The sequence below is a fragment of the Mandrillus leucophaeus genome, unplaced genomic scaffold, assembly GCF_000951045.1.
Source record: "Mandrillus leucophaeus isolate KB7577 unplaced genomic scaffold, Mleu.le_1.0 Scaffold803, whole genome shotgun sequence".
Classification (NCBI taxonomy): Eukaryota; Metazoa; Chordata; class Mammalia; order Primates; family Cercopithecidae; genus Mandrillus; species Mandrillus leucophaeus.
The window spans coordinates 1,536,515-1,554,491 of record NW_012108731.1 but is presented as its reverse complement, the minus strand read 5'-3'; the positions used below and the strand labels follow the sequence as shown (position 1 = coordinate 1,554,491).

General features: G+C 36.4%; 1 protein-coding gene across 1 annotated transcript in view; it reads right to left on the bottom strand.

The window, feature by feature from the left end:
* RALGAPA2 (Ral GTPase activating protein, alpha subunit 2 (catalytic)) overlaps positions 1–17,977 on the bottom strand; it is a 182,977-nt gene that overhangs the window by 79,632 nt on the left and 85,368 nt on the right. The window contains exons 17-20 of the mRNA XM_011967606.1: positions 16,318–16,455; positions 14,427–14,524; positions 10,044–10,134; positions 8,215–8,391 (exon numbers count right to left, since the gene is read on the bottom strand). Coding sequence (XP_011822996.1) covers positions 8,215–8,391; positions 10,044–10,134; positions 14,427–14,524; positions 16,318–16,455 — 504 coding nt within the window. The remainder of the gene's footprint in view (positions 1–8,214; positions 8,392–10,043; positions 10,135–14,426; positions 14,525–16,317; positions 16,456–17,977) is intronic.

The window sequence follows — 17,977 nt, the reverse complement described above, 5'->3', positions numbered from 1 at the left end:
TGGAGCTGTTGTCTTCTCTATCTATACTAATGCCCTTCTTAATCTCATACAGACGTACTGCCATACATATTTCAATGACCTCCATATACTCACAGCTCTACATGCCCACTTCTGGCCTGGATTTCTTTCCTCAAGTTTAAACTCATTTCTCCACCAACATATTTGACAGCTCTACATGCTCAGGACCGAATAGAAGCAGAGTCCATAAGCAGGCATGGTCTTCGGTCAGTTTCACTGTGTTCCTGAAGAACCTCAGATGTATGTATGTTGAGTTTTTTTTTTTTTTTTTTTCCTGGAATTCGAAAGACTCTCTCCTGCTCAAAGAGTATGTAAACTCTCCTTTAATCCCTCTGTTTTCAAGACAGCATCTCTGCACTCAGACGTGTTGATGACTCCAAGCCACAACCCCCACCCCCTCAAATTTACTTGTACCATCTTCTAGGGTGAAAAAGCAGTGGCCCATGGCAACAGAGCTCTAACTAGTTCTTAAACAGACTTACAGTCTTTCTGTTTTCAGCCCCATCATCACTTCCTACTTCTGTAGCTACCTGGTATGGGAAATTTTCTAACCCTTTCAGAGAACCCGCATTAATTTAAGTCAGGTTGTTTCTTGGCTTTCCCTACTACTGACACAGGATTTAACATTCTCAGGTCTGCCAATTCATTTACCACAGGCCACCTGTTCTGTAACTTCAAGAAGTTGGTTGCTACTGTCTTTCTCCTGCCATCTTTGCCCTTGTGGATTTATGTCTTATTTAATATAAATCCTTTCAATGTGGCTTAGGTAGGGTTTGGAGAATAAGTGGGGTTATTTGTGTTTGTTCACTCTACTGTCTTTAATAATATGCATTATTACAATTTGTAATGTCTTTGTTACGCATTCCTCTTGCTTATTTTTAATTTTTGTTGGCTTTGATGCATTTACTTTGTATTTGGTAATTTTTCCCTGAATTAGTTTTTTTAAAATAAAATTTATTTTTTTATTTTTTTATTTTTTATTTTTTTATTTTTTGAGACGGAGTCTCGCTCTGTCACCCAGGCTGGAGTGCAGTGGCCGGATCTCAGCTCACTGCAAGCTCCGCATCCCGGGTTTACGCCATTCTCCCGCCTCAGCCTCCCGAGCAGCTGGGACTATAGGCGCCCGCCACTACGCCCGGCTAGTTTTTTGTATTTTTTTAGTAGAGATGGGGTTTCACCATGTTAGCCAGGATGGTCTCGATCTCCTGACCTCGTGATCCGCCCGTCTCGGCCTCCCAAAGTGCTGGGATTACAGGCTTGAGCCACCGTGCCCGGCCAAATAAAATTTATTTTTTAAGACAATTTTGGATTTATAAAAAATTGTGACAATACTACAGAGTTCCCATATACTCCATATCTAATTTCTCCACTATTAACATCTTATATTCAAATGGAATATTTATTACAACAAACCAATACTAAAAGATGATTATAAAGTCTACACTTCATTGAGATTTCCTTAGTTTTTATGTAATTCTTTTTTCTGTTCCAGGATCTCATCCAGGATATCACATAACAAATAGCTGTCATGTCTCCACAGCCTCCTTTCAACTGTGAGTTTTCTTAAAACTTTCTTTGTGTTTGATAACCTTCATGGTTTTAAGGAGTACTGCTTTATAGACTGTTCCTCAGTTGGGATCTATTGGATATCTTTCTCATAGGCTTTTCTTTTGCATTCCTGGAATGAACTTCTCTTAGCCCTGATGTATGATATTTTTCCAATATTCTTCAATCTCATTTGTTAATGCCTTATTTTGATTTTTTTGCTTATATGTTTATAAGTGAGATGGTCTCTAATTATGTTTTTTTCATACTGACCTTGTCCGGTGTGTTACCAAGGTAACACAAGGTAGATAACAGAAGTGAGTTTCTTTCTCTTTCTATTGAATGGGACGAAAAAGATAGTTTCTCTTTTACATGAAGGTTTAGTAAAGCTAGAAATTATCCTTTATTTTTATAGATCTATTTGAATAGCATACTGTATTATTTTTAAAATTTATATTGGTTTTGTAGTTGTTCCCTTTTCACCTCCAACATTTTTTTCTTGATCAATCTTGCCTGTTTGTCTATTTTATTATTGTTTTTAAAGAACAATTTTTAGTTGTCTTCTATTGTTTATTTGCTTTCTAGTACACGCATGTATGCTCTCAGCTTTATTGTTTCCTTTTTATTAACATCTATGTTATTCTGTTATTCTCCTAATTTTTGAACATAACACATTGTTAATTTACTAAGATAATTATTCCCAAAGTTCTCTTCTTCACCCCATACAAATAAAGCCAGGCTGATTTCTAGGCAATTATCAGCCCCCACTGAGTGTCATCTTGAGTGTATATGTTGTTGGCATTTTTAAGGCCTAATCAAAGAAACCGAAGCACAATCTCTGAATCTGAGGAATTCAAGTAGAGGAATGACAAGGACAACAACAGGCAAGAAAAAAATGAATCTGAAAAGGAGCCAGGGCAGGTCCAAAAACGGCTGCTCACTATAATAAGCTATGTTTATTAAATTAGCGATGGAAAGATCCCAAGACACGAAAACAAAAGATGTAATAACGATGGTACATGGTGTCATGGAAAGGCCTTCCCAAACACAGAGGCACTGTTCCTTCTTAGAGGAAAACATATCTGTAGTTCCCACAAGGGTATCATATACTCAACTCAGGAGACACATTAAAATGTGCAGATATATTCCAAACTGGAATTCCTACACACTGTGCCTGAAAGGCAGGGTGCAAAAAGCCTAATTATGGGCCTTCTGGGTTCTCTGACTTTTATAAAACCTCGGAAGAGAGACTCATCATCCTAATTCTGTAAAGTAAATACAACATCAGGAATCTGTTAGTCTGAGAAGGTATGCTGAAGCATCAATAAATGCTTATGAATCAACACGAGCCCCCAAGTCAACAAGCAGCATAATATGGCATTTATTTTTCTCATAAAGTATGTCATGGCATTTTCAATCCCTTGAGGAGAAAAAAAAGTCAGGGGATTAGATAATTTGCAGCTTTGTTTCATCACTAACCTTCACTCCAAAAATGTAGCTATCCAAAACAGAGATTGGCCCCCAGCATCCCAATCACACGGGAGCTTTGCTTGAGTAACCACTCTAAGTACATGTAGACAGGTACCTCATCATCACCTGCACCTCTTTGCAACTTGCCAACGAATATGCCCTTACTTATGAAAGAATCCCACATAGCAAATCTGCTTAAATACTGCTTTACACTCAGAAAAACTCATGCTTCGATGATAAAATCCTAGGCAACATCCTCCATAAAATTATCAAAGTATGCTGACTTCTTTAGGAGTTTCTGAGATGCCTGTATGAGTTTCCTCAGTATTACTATGAACAAAAACGTTAATGAGTTGAAATGTTTTGCCCAAAATTATTCTGCTGGTAGCATAAGTGAGAGAACAGATGCTGACATTTTACATGTAGAGGGTTCCTCAGTGAAGGAGCACTTAATTAAAAATGGGGATTTGGGAGACTTCAGAAAATTTCATGTTCACCCTAAAAATATCCAATATTTAGTTTATTTTATTTTCATTAGCAACCTAGTATGCTAGCCTACTATCTTTTTGTTTTATTACTACTTAATGCTACAACTTAAAATTTTTTTATTAAAGTGAAAACTCTTACAAGCATAATCGTATCGTCTCTCTCCAAACACATAAATAATTTTTACAAAGAGATCTAAAAGTTTAGAACTCTGCAAATATAGAAAGGATTTCAGCCACGAAATAAGTCTCGGCAATAGGCAAAATAAGCATTTATGGCCGAATGGTGATTTTATACGGCTACGATTTTACATAAGCTTGGCACAGTGTTAAAGAAATGTAGCCTCAGTCTCTGAAAACAAATTTTCCTTTTGATTTGAAATCTAAACACAAAAAACAAACTCAAAGGCCTGAGTGAAACAATTTAATTCTAGCACCAGAAAATTCAGGCCTGGCCTGGATGTCAATGATCAAGTGGAGAAGCAGCAAGGTGGCATCCCATTCCCACCAGTGCAGCCTGGCTCTCCTCTCCTTCTTCCTCTCCTTTGCAAGGATGTCCACTGTTCACTGCAAAGATTTTAGAAGGTGAGCTACCAATGCCCCAGTAGCTATCATTATTATTTTTCTTTCTAATATTTCATGACTTCTAAACACATCAAAGTCTGGTGAAAATGCCAAAAATATAGGTGATGACAGAGAATGCTGACAAAGCATTCTTGGAAAAACAATTTTAGTGGCAGGTAACAGGAGATGTAATTCATTTTCACAGCTATAACTAAAAGCAGAAGTGGTAAAAAGATTTCTGTAATGTTTGGATGCAAGACTGTGATAAACACACTAAATAAAAGAGATTTTGAAATTGTCTTATATATTATTTCTAAAAAATTAAAATTTAATTGCTCTTTTCAGCTATATAAAACAACAGCTTGCAGCTTAAAGTGTATTTGTTCACTGATTCAAGTATTTATTGAATGCTTCTCTCCTGTCCTGCACTATTCCTGGAAGCAAGAATCAGCTGTGCAGACAGCAGATAACAGGCCTCCCCTTCCTGGAGTCTGCATTCCAGTAGAGAAAGACCTTGGAATCTCCCAACTAAACCAAGATGCTGGATAACATTTCTCACCAAACCTTACCTTAAAACTTATCACTGAGCTAACAAGAACATGGAAAGGAAAGAGCAACAAAGCTGGTTTTTTCCCTTTGTGGTTCTGCTAAACCACAGAATTCTTAAAAGTTTATCTGGTAATAGAGTTTTCATTTTGCTGAGGTTGAATTACTGACACTTTTCTTATGGTTAGCTTTTTTAAAAAAAAAAAAAAAATCATAGACCCTTTTCAAAAAGATGTTTTCTTCCAAGTTTTTCAATTTTCCTTTTCACATTTATATATTTTATCCCTCTGAAACTGACTTTGGACATAGTATGAGGTAGGAATTCTATTTCATTTTTTTCCATATGGCTAAGTACCTGTCCCACAGAAATTTGTTGAACAATACATTGTTTCCTTGTCAGCCCTGACAAGCCACATATATCATATATCATGATTCCATGTCTGTGTGCACTCAGTTCTGTATTTTATCTTCTGTTCCATCCATCTATTTGTCTATCTCTATGATTACAACTTTAAGTAAATTTCATAGAATTTATCACATTATCTGTGACTATTAGGATAAATGTTGTGTCTTCTGTCCTTTTTGTAAGCACTTAAAAACTATAGTAGCTTATGACCTATTCATCTTTTTATTTCTCATAGCATCTAAATCAGTATTTTAGACTATAAGCTTATTTGTTAAACAAGGGATGAGGTAAATGACAATACTGATTCTTAGCTGTAGACTCATAAATGTCCCCCTCCCCTGACTATTTCAACAGAACTAAATGTATGTATGTATTAACTATATTTTCTTATTTTCTGTTTTCTCAATGCTCTGGCATTAGGGCCTCACTGATCAGGGAAGCACTGCCACTTCCAGGGTTAGCTAATTCCTAGAGATAGAAGTCTATTCACCAGGCAGCAGGTCTTTCATATTCAAACCTACCAATTCAAAATTCAGACCCTCCAACTACCTCCTTTCTCTAGTTCTCACATACTAAGTCAATATCCTCTGCCCTGTCATCCGAGGACTGGGTGGGTACCAGGCAAGTAGAAATAGCCCGTATGCTCCAGAGCCCACTGAAGTCATTCATACTAGCAATCCTAAATCTGCATACCCTGCCTTGCCTTGCTATTTTCATAGAAATGACACTAAAGGCTGTTGCCCCATTTTGTTCCTTCTGCCTCCTGGTACTTCCCTGCATGACCCCTGTTTCCAGGATCTGTGAGTAGAAAATTCTTCCTCCATGACAATCACCTCCATATCTGTATGTCTTACCACATATGATTAAAACAAATCCCAGGTAAACTTTAAGACAATGCACAGTAAATTTAGCTGTTATTTTCAGGAAACATAATTTAAGTGAGAAAGCAAATATAAAAGTAAACTGTTAGTTTGCCAGTGATGAAGCAATTTAAGATTTTGGAGGCAGTTTATTATTCTAAGCATTTGATAACTGGTAGGATTATTCAACAAGAAACAAAGATATACTCAAATTGTTTCTCAAAATGTCCTAAAAATCAGGCTCATATGAGTTTTAGTTTGAACATTTATGAAGAAATTGTTCTCTTAAGAACAGAAAGTTAAATTCAGAATTGTGATAATCCTTAAACCTTCTCACATTACAGTTTGTCCTTTTCACAGATGACAAGGTGAACTATTGAACTGCATGTACTGATTCTCTATATTAGTATTTCAAAGAAGAACTAAGTATTTGGAGGAGTTAATCACAACATGGAGTACATCATATAACATTACCTCACAGAGGTTTATTAAATTGAGCTGTCCAATACATAACCTGAAATGGGATCAAAACTAATCTTTCCAAAGAACAGACAAAAGAAGTAATCACCTAATTTTCTTCCCTTTCAATAAAAATAATTAAAACTAGTCCATGTTTAAGTAAATTCAACCTACTGAAGCTTCAGTTTTGCCTCCTATGGTATCACGATGATGAGTTTCTCTTGGATAATCTGTAAGGATTCTCAAGTAGGTAAAAGGGCTTTACAATAATTTTAATTTTAACAGGAACACAGTGTAAAGGAGTAGACACAGCACTGCATGTTGAGTCAAAACACTTTGAAAGTCAGTTTCATCCCTGGAACTCACACTCCAGCTTGATAACAATTTTCCTGGGTCTCAATTTCCCCATCTCTAAATAGACATGATAAGCTTGGCCTGCTTCCCATACAGAATCAAAGAGAATGCCTCAAAATTCTTTGTAAATGTTAAATCTCGTATCAAAGAATAGTATTATTAGTCATTATTAGTCTATAAAGAATTTTATTGAATACTACCTTTGTATGTTACTTTTATGAAGTTTTAATGATATTCTATCAAGAATTTCCCAAATATCAGAGATGTTGGTTTAATTTTACAACACAGTGAAAACTAGTTTGCTTGGTTTGAAAAAAATTCATTTAAGGTAAAATTTTAGCCTTTATGTTAATCATTTTAAAATATATTTTGGAATTTTAATAACTCTCTTTACTTAACATGTTACTTTGTGGTGGTTGTTTTCATACACGGTATCTATGTGTGAACATGAACGTGCAGCTAGAAAAGTCTTGGCTCTGGTCAGCCTTTCCCACACTGATTCCTCAGAGCACGAGTCTCTCCTAACACTCCATCAAACAAAGCAAAACCAAACCCAGCTCCTCCATGGTCTCCCTGTTCTCATCAGACTGGTCATACAGGTAAGGGAACTTAGCCTTTGAGGTTCACTTACCCAGTGTCACACTGTGTGTGTGTGTGTGTAGCTAAAACTGCAGACTGCTCCACACATACTATTTTGTGCACCTGACTTAGATGTTCACTCATTTATTCTTCCAACAACCTTTATAAAGTAGGGGTTATTATCCCAAATTTAAAGACAAAGAAATAGAAGGATAGAGATTAAATAACTAGCTCAAGGTCACCCAGCAATTCCTCAGAAGTGCCTGGAAGCCGACCCAGAAAGTTTGGCTCTGAAGTCAAACAATCTGAGATTTAAAAAGTTGCAAAAAATACAGAGTATGAAGTCATTATTTTTAAAGTTTAGAAACAAAACTAAATGATATATTGCTTGACACGCATAGTAAAACTATAAAGAAATCAAGGAAATTATTATAAAAACAAATTTGGGCTAGGGTCCCAAAATAATGGGAGAAGGGGAGGGACTTGAGAAACACCTCTAGGAGACCTCACTGGCTTGGGTGCCATGCTAGTTTTTAAGCTGGGTAGCAGACTCACTCGTGTTCACTTCATTACTGTCCCTTGTAACTTACATACTGTATATGTTACAACTTACATTTTATGTACCAAATATTTTATTTAAAAATTTTAAAAAATTAATCAATAAGCTATCTAAACTCCTTGACTTATCCTGGATTTACAACATATATGAGTTGGAAAAATCACTCTTCTTTCTAGAGTAGAACAATTCACTTAGGGATAAAGGCTTAACACGAATACCACCACTTCCTCCGACGGTGGACAGTGGTCAGGAGCATGGCACACTTCCTCCTACAACTGTTTCAGAACCCTCTGTATACAGGACTCCAAGGATTCACAACTGATCTCCTAGCTGTTTGCACTACTGCCTCTTTTCCAAAATGCAATTCACCTGTTAAATTCGAAGCATCAGTGGGACTCAGTTGTAACCAATGACGAGCATCCGCATCAGCCACAACATCTGTGGGAGTATTCAGCTCTGGGTCTTCCTCACAGGTCTGCCATGGGCCCATGGACAGCTCCGCCTCATTGATACAGCCCAGAGCTGTGTCACTGTTGGTACTTTCACCTGGTACAACGGAAGAACCAAAGTTTAAGATAAAAAGTAGCTGAAAATCAGAATGTTCACAATTACTCATATGAAAGTAACCAAACAGCAGACACAGCAGGAATCATTCAGGTTCTTTGGCAGAACCTGTAGAACTTGAGTGGAGCTCATAAAGTGCCCATGTGGTCAAGAAAATTAATCTTTCAAATACAGGAGATAAATATCTATTATGAATACGACTATGTATCATTCAAGTGGTCAAGTGGCACTCTTCAATGTGTCTTCACTTAGTGCCCCCATACCCAAACTACACCAAGTCCTAAAGTGTGCTGGGACTTACAAAATGAGGGTGGGTGGAGGAAGAAGATAATAACTAATCCACCACAAATGCAAGCTTACTCTACTGGGTAGAAGAGTCTAAAGATGCTGTATGCTCCAAGCCTGATGGGTAGACGTAGACCTAGGGTGATACATTCAGGGTCATTTGGGGATAGAGTGTCCCAATACAACAGATTTTTCTAGAACAGAAATTCTCCCCTTTAAACATTAATAAATTCTAATTTGTCATAATATAATAAGGCTGGGCTATGAAGACGTATAGAACTATTTAGTCTGACATAAAATGAACCTAGACAGTTCTGCTTCTCAAAGTCTCCTGTCTACTTCATAACAACTTTATGCAGCTACATCTCTGTCTGCTCACCCTTATGGCTGCTCTCTGTATCTGCTCCTAATAGTCCCTTACCCTTGCTGTTTCTATTCTGCTGTCCTCTATTTACCCACAAAGAACTGAAAGTTGTCTCAGTAACCAGGTGACCAATGGTAGGTACCAAACTTCATCTCCCAAAGGGCTCTAAGCCAGCAGGGTGAAGGTGGAACTCCTCTGCACCCATCAAGAACTGTTCTGAACTTGAGACGGTGTTTACTATGCTACTCTGGCACTTGAGTTCAGGAAAGCGGAGTACTAAGGCTGTGTTTTACAGTATATGATAATACGTCTCAGGATTCCAACCTCATTTCATTTCAAAGTATTTATCCCATTAACTTCAATGTACTTCTGATGCTTTTTGCTTCTAGCCTCTGGGAACTTTCTGGGGAAGATAATTTTTCTCTCTGGTCTATCTGCTCACTCGTGCCATCAGCCTCTGATGTACCACTCTCCTGGAGAAAGGCCCAGGGGTAGAAAGACGGGCCTCTCAAGGTACAGGTGAGTAGAACTGTTTTATTGTATGTATGGATGAACCTTTTGTCAATCCTGGGATTCCAGGAATAAGAAGGTTCCATTTCACAACCATCTCTCTCAAATTGACAAGCTATTACTCAAGTTAGAAGGTAAAAAGTGGGAAGATGGCTTGAGCCCAGTCGTTTGAAACCAGTCTGGGCAACATGGCGAAACCTCATCTCTATTAAAAAAAAAAAAAAAAAACAAACAGAAAAATTAGCCGAGTGCATTGGCATGTGCCTGTAGTCCCAGCTACTTAGGAAGCTTGGGTGGGAGGATCACCTGAGCCTGGGGAGGTTAAGGCTCCAGTGAGCCATGATTGTGCCAGAGCACTCCAGCCTGGGCTAGAGTGAGACTGTGTCTCTAATAATAGTAATAATAATAAAACGTAAAAAGAAAATAGAACATATCAACTCTATAGTCAGAGGAACAGACATTTCCTGGAACTTACTCTTCTGTCTTTCCCTACATTTTCCTTGTGTCTGCTGCAAATCATCTTTCAAATCCAATTCAGCAGGGCTGCTGCTTCTTCGAACTAAAATCTTCAGACAAAAAGAAATATTGCACTTACTACAGGAAAGTTTTCATTTTTATAACACTTAAGTTTCTAGCCCAAATTTCTAAAGAAAAAGAAACGAACAATAATAATAGCTAAATAAATTGATGTTTTCCATTTGAAGGATATATTTTCACAAATTACTATATTTAACTTTATGTTACTCAAGATCTGAAACTTTTATTTATATCCTCTACTTTGTCAACTCACATCCAATTAAACTGATCTAAGAAGGAATGCCAAATTATATGCAAGAGATTTCTTTTAAAGTTCTATTTGTTCTTCTGGTCAAGCACACATATATAGTGAACAGAATGCTCTAGGAAGGCATTAAGTTATGCACACAAATGGTAAGTGTGCTGGTAGGCAAGGCACAAACTCCATCCAGAGTTCTAAAGGTTCATTCAGTGTCTTCCTAGTTAAGTGTGCCACAAACTCTCCTGAGCATTGCTTAACCTTGTATTAAACTCACAGGATTAAAAAAAAATCAGGAGGCAATCTGCATCCTCTAAAAACTTATAATTTGCTTGGAAAGACAAAACATATACAAATTACACAAAATAATTATAATGTATATAAGCAAAATATGCAAATAAACGGTCTCTGAAAGGTATACAGAATAAACTGTTGCCTTAATTGGCTCAGTTTTATAGGAGAGCTGTTCAAGATGGCAATGGACATGAAGTGGTAGAGGGAAGACAGAAGAGGATTCAAGGCAGGAAGTACTGGGTGGCAATCAGCAAGTTCTATGTACAGGAAGAGATGCTGGTTATACCAGGCCATGCAGAGAAGCCCGGTGAAGAAGGACAAAAATAAGAAGAAATGCAGACCTTCTAAAAAGACACAGCTGCCTGTGGGCCTTGAACCTTAGGTTTAAGGGGGGAACAAGATGTAGAGTTAAAAAAAGGAATGCACCACAAATGTTGACCATGGCAAAACTGGAAAAAAAATTAAAAGAAAAAATAACTATTAAGCTAAAAAAAAGAAGCAGGCCATGAATAAAATATTTAGAAGATTTAGAGGATTAACACTATATGAAAAAATTATTATACAGCCTTAAAGAAGAATGATATACATCTAGTGTGTATATCTAGAAGGTATATCTAGAGGGTATATGTATCTAGTGATATATATCTAGAGGGTATATATATCCTCTAGCCATAGAAACAGATCCTACATAAAACTTTAGTTGCAATTTGGGGCTCAAAGGAAGTAAAAGAAACTTCCAAGAAATCTACCTTCAACCCTTAAAAGTGAGCAGAAACCAGGGCAGTGAAATGTGGCTACTGCAAGGGTAAATCCAATAGTACCACTGCCAGTGGCAAGAGGACCAAGACTCCAGGATTAAAGTAGCACTCCCCATGTGGTGTAAGAAACAAATGCAAACATGCTGTTGAAATGTCATCAATTTAGAAATCCACATTTTCTGCAGATTAAGATCAGCCAGCTAGGAACTCATAATAAATCATCATCAAACACTACAGAAAATAAATCACCATGTATAAGAGTCTCAGAAACAACAAATATCAGGTTTAGATCCCCCAAGGATTTCAGAAAATCAGATAAAAAATTCAGAATTGCAACTTGTAAACATTTTAAAGGGATAAAAGTTGGGAATCACAAAAACGAGCAAGCAACAAAAGGTTATTAGAAATTACAAGATATGCTTGAAAAGTACAAACATGAACTGTCAGAAACAAAAGGCATAACTGCTCAACTAAAAAACTCAAGGGAAGTATTAAACAACAGAGTAAAGATACAGTTACTGAACTGATGAAAGACAGAGCTGATAAAATTATCCAGAAAACACTGAGCCAATGAGAATGGAAAATACAAAAATCATTTAAGAGACGAGGAAGACAGAATGGGAAAGTCTAATATATTTCCACCCAGAATTCCAGAAGGAAAGCAAAGAGAGAATATAAGAGAGGCAATATTTGCATTTCTTTTTTTTTTTTTAACCCCAGCGTCCCATGTAACAGGTGGAGATACCACTGAACCAATGAGGAAAAAATGAGACAATATATGCAGAAATGTTATCAAGAATTTTCCAGAAATGACAGAAGACGAGCACTTGCAGATGCATGGCACACACCATATACCAAATGAACAAATAGATGAACCCAAAAGATTCCTGCACCTGAATATACTATAGTGAAATGGAAGGAAAAGGACAAACAAACAAAAACAGCAAGGAACAATAACTAGACAGGACCAGATGGACAGAAGACTTCTCAGCAACAATGAAAGACAAAAGATTATAGAAAAATAACTTCCGTTAGAAGGAAAAGGGAGACAGAGGTGGGAAAACTACATTAACTGAGATGTTGTGCTGTCTGAAAGACAAAGTAACCAAGAATCAAGATAAACACCAAAAGGAGGCCTTACATATCTTGGAAATAGCATATATGAAAGAGAGGTGGCATTTCAGATCAATAAAGAAAAATGAATTCAATAAATAGGACCTGACACAAGTAGTTATCTATGCAGGAAAAAAATGAAATTGGATCTCTACCTCCCTCCATAAACAGGAATCAATTCCAAATGGATAAAAGACTTAAATTTGTAAAGCAAACCTGAAACATTTACAAATATAAGGTAATATTTTTATTCCTGTCTAGTTGAGACTTTTAAAAATTCCATAAGACCCCAACAATAAAAATGATAATAGAGAGTATCAAAATGAAGAACTTCTGTTCATCAAAAGATACCATAAAGTAAAAATATAAACCATATATTGGAAGAAGATATTTGCTACAAACATAAACAAAATAGGATCAGTACTCAGATCGTACAAAGAACTAGTAAATATAAATAAAGAGAAAAAGACAAACACTAGAAAAACAACCAAAGACATCAGTAGGCATTTCATAGATGAAACAAAAATGGCCAATAAACACATAGGAAGATTTTTAACCTTATTAGTAGTCTAAGAAACGCAAAATAAGACATCTTATTTTCACCCAGTTGACCAATAAAAATGAAAAAATCTGATAATAGAACGTGTTGGCAAGAATGCAGATCAATGGTGGCTCTATACAATGCTGGCTAAAATATAAGTGATGCAACCACTTTAGAGAACAGGGGTTATCTTATAAAGAAGAACATTCTTTTATTATATAATTCATTAATTCTGTTCCTAGATAGCCATCATAGAGAAAACATTAAACATGCAGATACTGAAACACATACAAGAATGTACATGGCTACAGTTTTCACAAAAACAAAAAGCTGGAAACAATCTAAACATCAACCAACAAGAGAATGAAAAAATAAATTGTGGTCTACTTATAGTGGAATACCACATCACAGAAAACTTGAACTACTGCTACATGGCACAACGTGAATAAATCTTAAAAATATGTAACTGAGTAAACAAAGCAACAATACTTTATTAAAAAATTCAAAAGTAAGGAAAACTAAAGAATATCCTGTTTAGAGATACATACTTATATAGCAAAACTATAGAGCAAGGCAAGGGGATAATGAACACAAAGCCAAGATAAGGCCACTCTCTGAGGGGAGCCAGCAGAGAGAAGGAACAAGAAAGGAGCGTAGAAGCCAAAATGATCTGAAGCTGATGGTGGGTTTCTGGGTATTTATTTCATTGTTGAAAACAGAATATACAGATGTAAACCAGTACATGCCCTTTTTAAAAATAAAGAAAAAAGAAACTTAACATGGGTTATTGTTCAGTGGGAGGGGAGCAAGGAGAGGCTCTCCCTTTTTTATTGTGTATCTTTCTGTGATGTTTGACTTTTCAAAGAATATACGCTACATTAAAAAAAAAATGAATAGGGGTTATCTACATGAGTGAGTTATGGGCTTATGTTTTAATTTTCTTCTTTATACTTTATACATATTTACATAAATGCCATTTTATTTTATTTTTTTTAAAGAAACCTAACATCTTTGTGAATACTCACTGATTCTAGTAACTCATGTCAGGTGGAGGCTACCTAAACTGATATCAGGAATGGGGAATCTGAAACACAGGTTTAGCAGGCAAAGGTAACTGCTTAAAAATATATAGTGTCATACACAGACCAGCTGTTGAACTCCATTTTCATGTTAATTTTTTTCCTATTTTTGTAATGTGACTGTAATTTTACATAGAAAGCAAGCAAAATCTTAAAAGATCTCAACATCATTTGAGCCTATAAACTGTCTAAACAGAAAAAGTATTTTAATTATCACTGCCACCAATAAATTTACTTACTGAGCACTAATTAATGTTTATTTTTAATGAGAAACTGAAATGGTTTGAAAATATCTTACTGTTATTCCTTCATGTTCTCTCTTCACATGTCCTTTATTCTCTTGAATAGGCTGAGGCTCTGAAGAAGTCAAATTCTGTGTGTTTTCTGCCTTTTGACCTAGAAATGGTGGGGCAGGGGGGTAGCGGAAATAGATAGAAGGAATGTTTCAGATAATAAAACTGGAAAATGATTTTATATATAGGTAACTATTAAATTTAAAGATTCTAAGATATGTAAAAACAGGAATTAAGGGCCTGGCAAAACAGCAGCCTATGGGTCAAGCCCATACTTTAGACCTGGTCTCTGGCCCACAGAGAGCGATGAAGAGAGTGGATTGATTACTGTTCACTGTGGCCAACAGGTTCACTTAGTGCATTTATGTGTGCACAGGGAAGGGCAACAAAACCCTTCCTGGGGTCTTGGGGAAGGTATCTCAGAGAAAAGGTGCCTGTGTTGGCCAGATGAACCAACAGGAAGAAGAGAGCAGTAAGGTGTCTCAGTATCGCTTGAGAATAAAGATTGACGAGAGCACAAATAACCAGTTTCAGTAATAAAAAACGGAATATCACCACAAAGCCTGAAAACACTAAAGCTGATTATAAGAGGATTTTATGAATAATCTGGGACCAATAAATTTGGAAAAAAAATGAGTAAGTTTCTAGAAAAACATAATTTATCAAAGTCAAAACAAGAAAAGGAAAATCTAAATCGTCCTATAACTATTTTAACTTTTAAAATTTAACTTAACATATAAAAATTGTATTAATGTAATGTGTATAACATGTTTTGAAATGTGTGTATACACTGTGCAATGGCTAAATTAAGCTAATTAATATGTATCACATTCTTTTTTGTGGTGAGAACACTAAAACTACTCAGCAATTTTCAAGAATACAATACACTGTTACAAATTACAGTCACTATATTCTACAACAGATCTCTTGAACTTATTCCTCCTCCATAATTGAAATTTTCTTAAAATTTAAATGATAATTTAAAACATTCCTACAAGAAAAATCCAGGCAACTGGTAGTTTCTACCAAATATGTACGAAAAAAAAATAATAGTCTAATATAAAACCTTTCAAAAACCTTTCAGATAATACATTTTCTGAAGCTTTTTCTGTATTTTCTTATTTCCAGAGGATTTCTAAGAGAGAATAATTCTCTACTCATCTGATGAGACTAGCATGACCTTGACATTAAAAGATATGAGATAACTTGTTGATATGTAGGGTTGATTTTTTAATTAATTCATGACACCAAAACAGAGTAACTATGTCCACTAGACACACTTTAAGCACACACTTTCACTGACAAATCTATCATCCACTGTTTACAGGTCAAACCATCTGTCTCCTTGCTTTCCACACCCTGTTGTTGCTGCAAGTTGTTGGTGAAACCGTGTAGATTAATGCTATTAAAAGTTATTATTTTCAACCTCAGCAGAGTCGGTAAGCTGCTAATAAACTTTTTCACAAGTCTGGTCAGCTTTCCATTCTCATTTTCAACTTTAACGGCTCTTCTCACAGCCCTTTCCCTACGTCCCTGCCCCCATCCCGCCTCTCTGCCTTCTATAATACCTAATTTGATGCCCTACTTGACTTCATGTTGTAACAGTCTCTGTCTTCCTTCTACTCTGGCCACTTGGACTCCTGTCTAGTCCTCAAACATGCCAACCTTTAAAAAAGTGGGTATATATCTACATACAGATACATACAAATAATTTAGATAAACATGTTTAAATAGTGCAAATATTTCATTGACATAAATCACATCCTTCCAAATTAAAAAGGTAATTCCCTTGAAACAAATATATTTAGAATACATGTACAAAGCAATACTATATGCAGCTTTTATTCCTCTGCCAGAATCTATAGTTCTGTATTAATTACTGAATATACCACGTACCCTGAGAAGAATCTGAGCACAGCGGCTCAGGGATGTCGGAGGTGCTACTGCTCCGAAGGACCTGCTGCTGCTGTCCCACCGTGAGATAGACAGATCCGGCTGCAGATGCATTTTCTGACTGTTGACATTCCTCTACTTCTGTTAGCATTAACACAAAACATGCAAGGTTACAGTTCAAGATTTTAAAAACACATTCACCACTTAAAACAACCGATTTAAAAAATAAAGTTTCAAATGCTTTTCACAAATAATTTATAGTCAGATAATCTGCATTTATACCATCAAGTTTCCTACACTTACTAACCCCTAATATTCTACTCCAAGAATACATTTTCCACTTAAGTTCTATAAGGTCGTTTATTTTTCAATCAAAGTAAAGGAAAAAAGCCACAATAATAAGTTAAGAACTGTAAAAGTCATTTGGAATTTCAGGGCCAGGCATGCCAAGGAAAGAGAGATCTAGGAGATGCACAGAATGAATAACGTACATTTGAGAAGAACAAAAAACCACACACACATACACACATACACACACACACCCTAAAGGAAGATGAAAGGAAACGTGGAAATTTCTACTGCATTATTCCTTTTTAACAGGTAAGTGCCCAACTGTCCAAAATAAAATGCTATAGTGATATAATGGCTTATTTCATCAAATGCAATGTTGAATTATTCTCTAAAGTACAGAATGATCCACAGGTATTTGTAGAAAAACAATATGTAAGAGACATAAAATAGAAAACCATAGCTGGGTAGGGACCACAGGATAATCTCAGTATTATTACAAGCTATATTCCCCTAGAGAATGAGTTTCCCCTAGAGAATGAGTTCCCCCCAGCTCATTTCTAAACTGCACAGTACACTTTAATCTCTAAAGACCACCCAAGGCACTGGAATTATCACCCCACCCTCTCTGTCTAGAGTCACAGCTTCAGGGTTGCACCACCTTTTACATAGGTTGTTGTAACAGTCTGCTAACTAATCACTAATCACTGTCCCCCTCTTCTTACCACCTTCATATTTATCCTCTCCATGGTCCCTCTAAAATAAAGATCTGGCTGTGCCACTCCTCTTAAAACCCAACAAAGCCCTCTCTTATTAGAGAGTTGTCAAACATGCTAGTCAGGGTGAATATGGGCTTTCCTTGATCTCACAGGACATACTGATCCGCCTGCAAAGTACTCTAGCTCACTTTAGTCTCCAGTAGTACTAACCCAGTTGGCACCTGCTACTACTCTCTTCTTCCTGTTGTTCACTCCCCTATGATAAAGGCAAACCTGCTCCCTCATCCCTCCTTGCCGTGCTGCCCTGGGAATATCCCCTACAGAACTTGCTCCCTGGCCCTGCATGTAAGCCCCATAGCTCTGTTTCTCACTAGATTCCACACTCACTGACGTAGTCATAAAACTTTACACCCACATAACTAGAATAAAGTCTTTTCTAAAGTTTTTCATCTGCTCATTACTACTACTAAGAAGAGAATGATCAAAACCCATCCTGTATTATCTTAACTGGCTGGGTCACCTGGTTTGTCACCTGAAATGGAAACTCACTGCCAATTGGCCACCCTCTGTATAATCCTTTAATCTAAGTCATAAGGCAAACTGATGGCTCATCTTAAACAAGAAGTATGTAGGAAGATTCTAAATTTAATACAGAC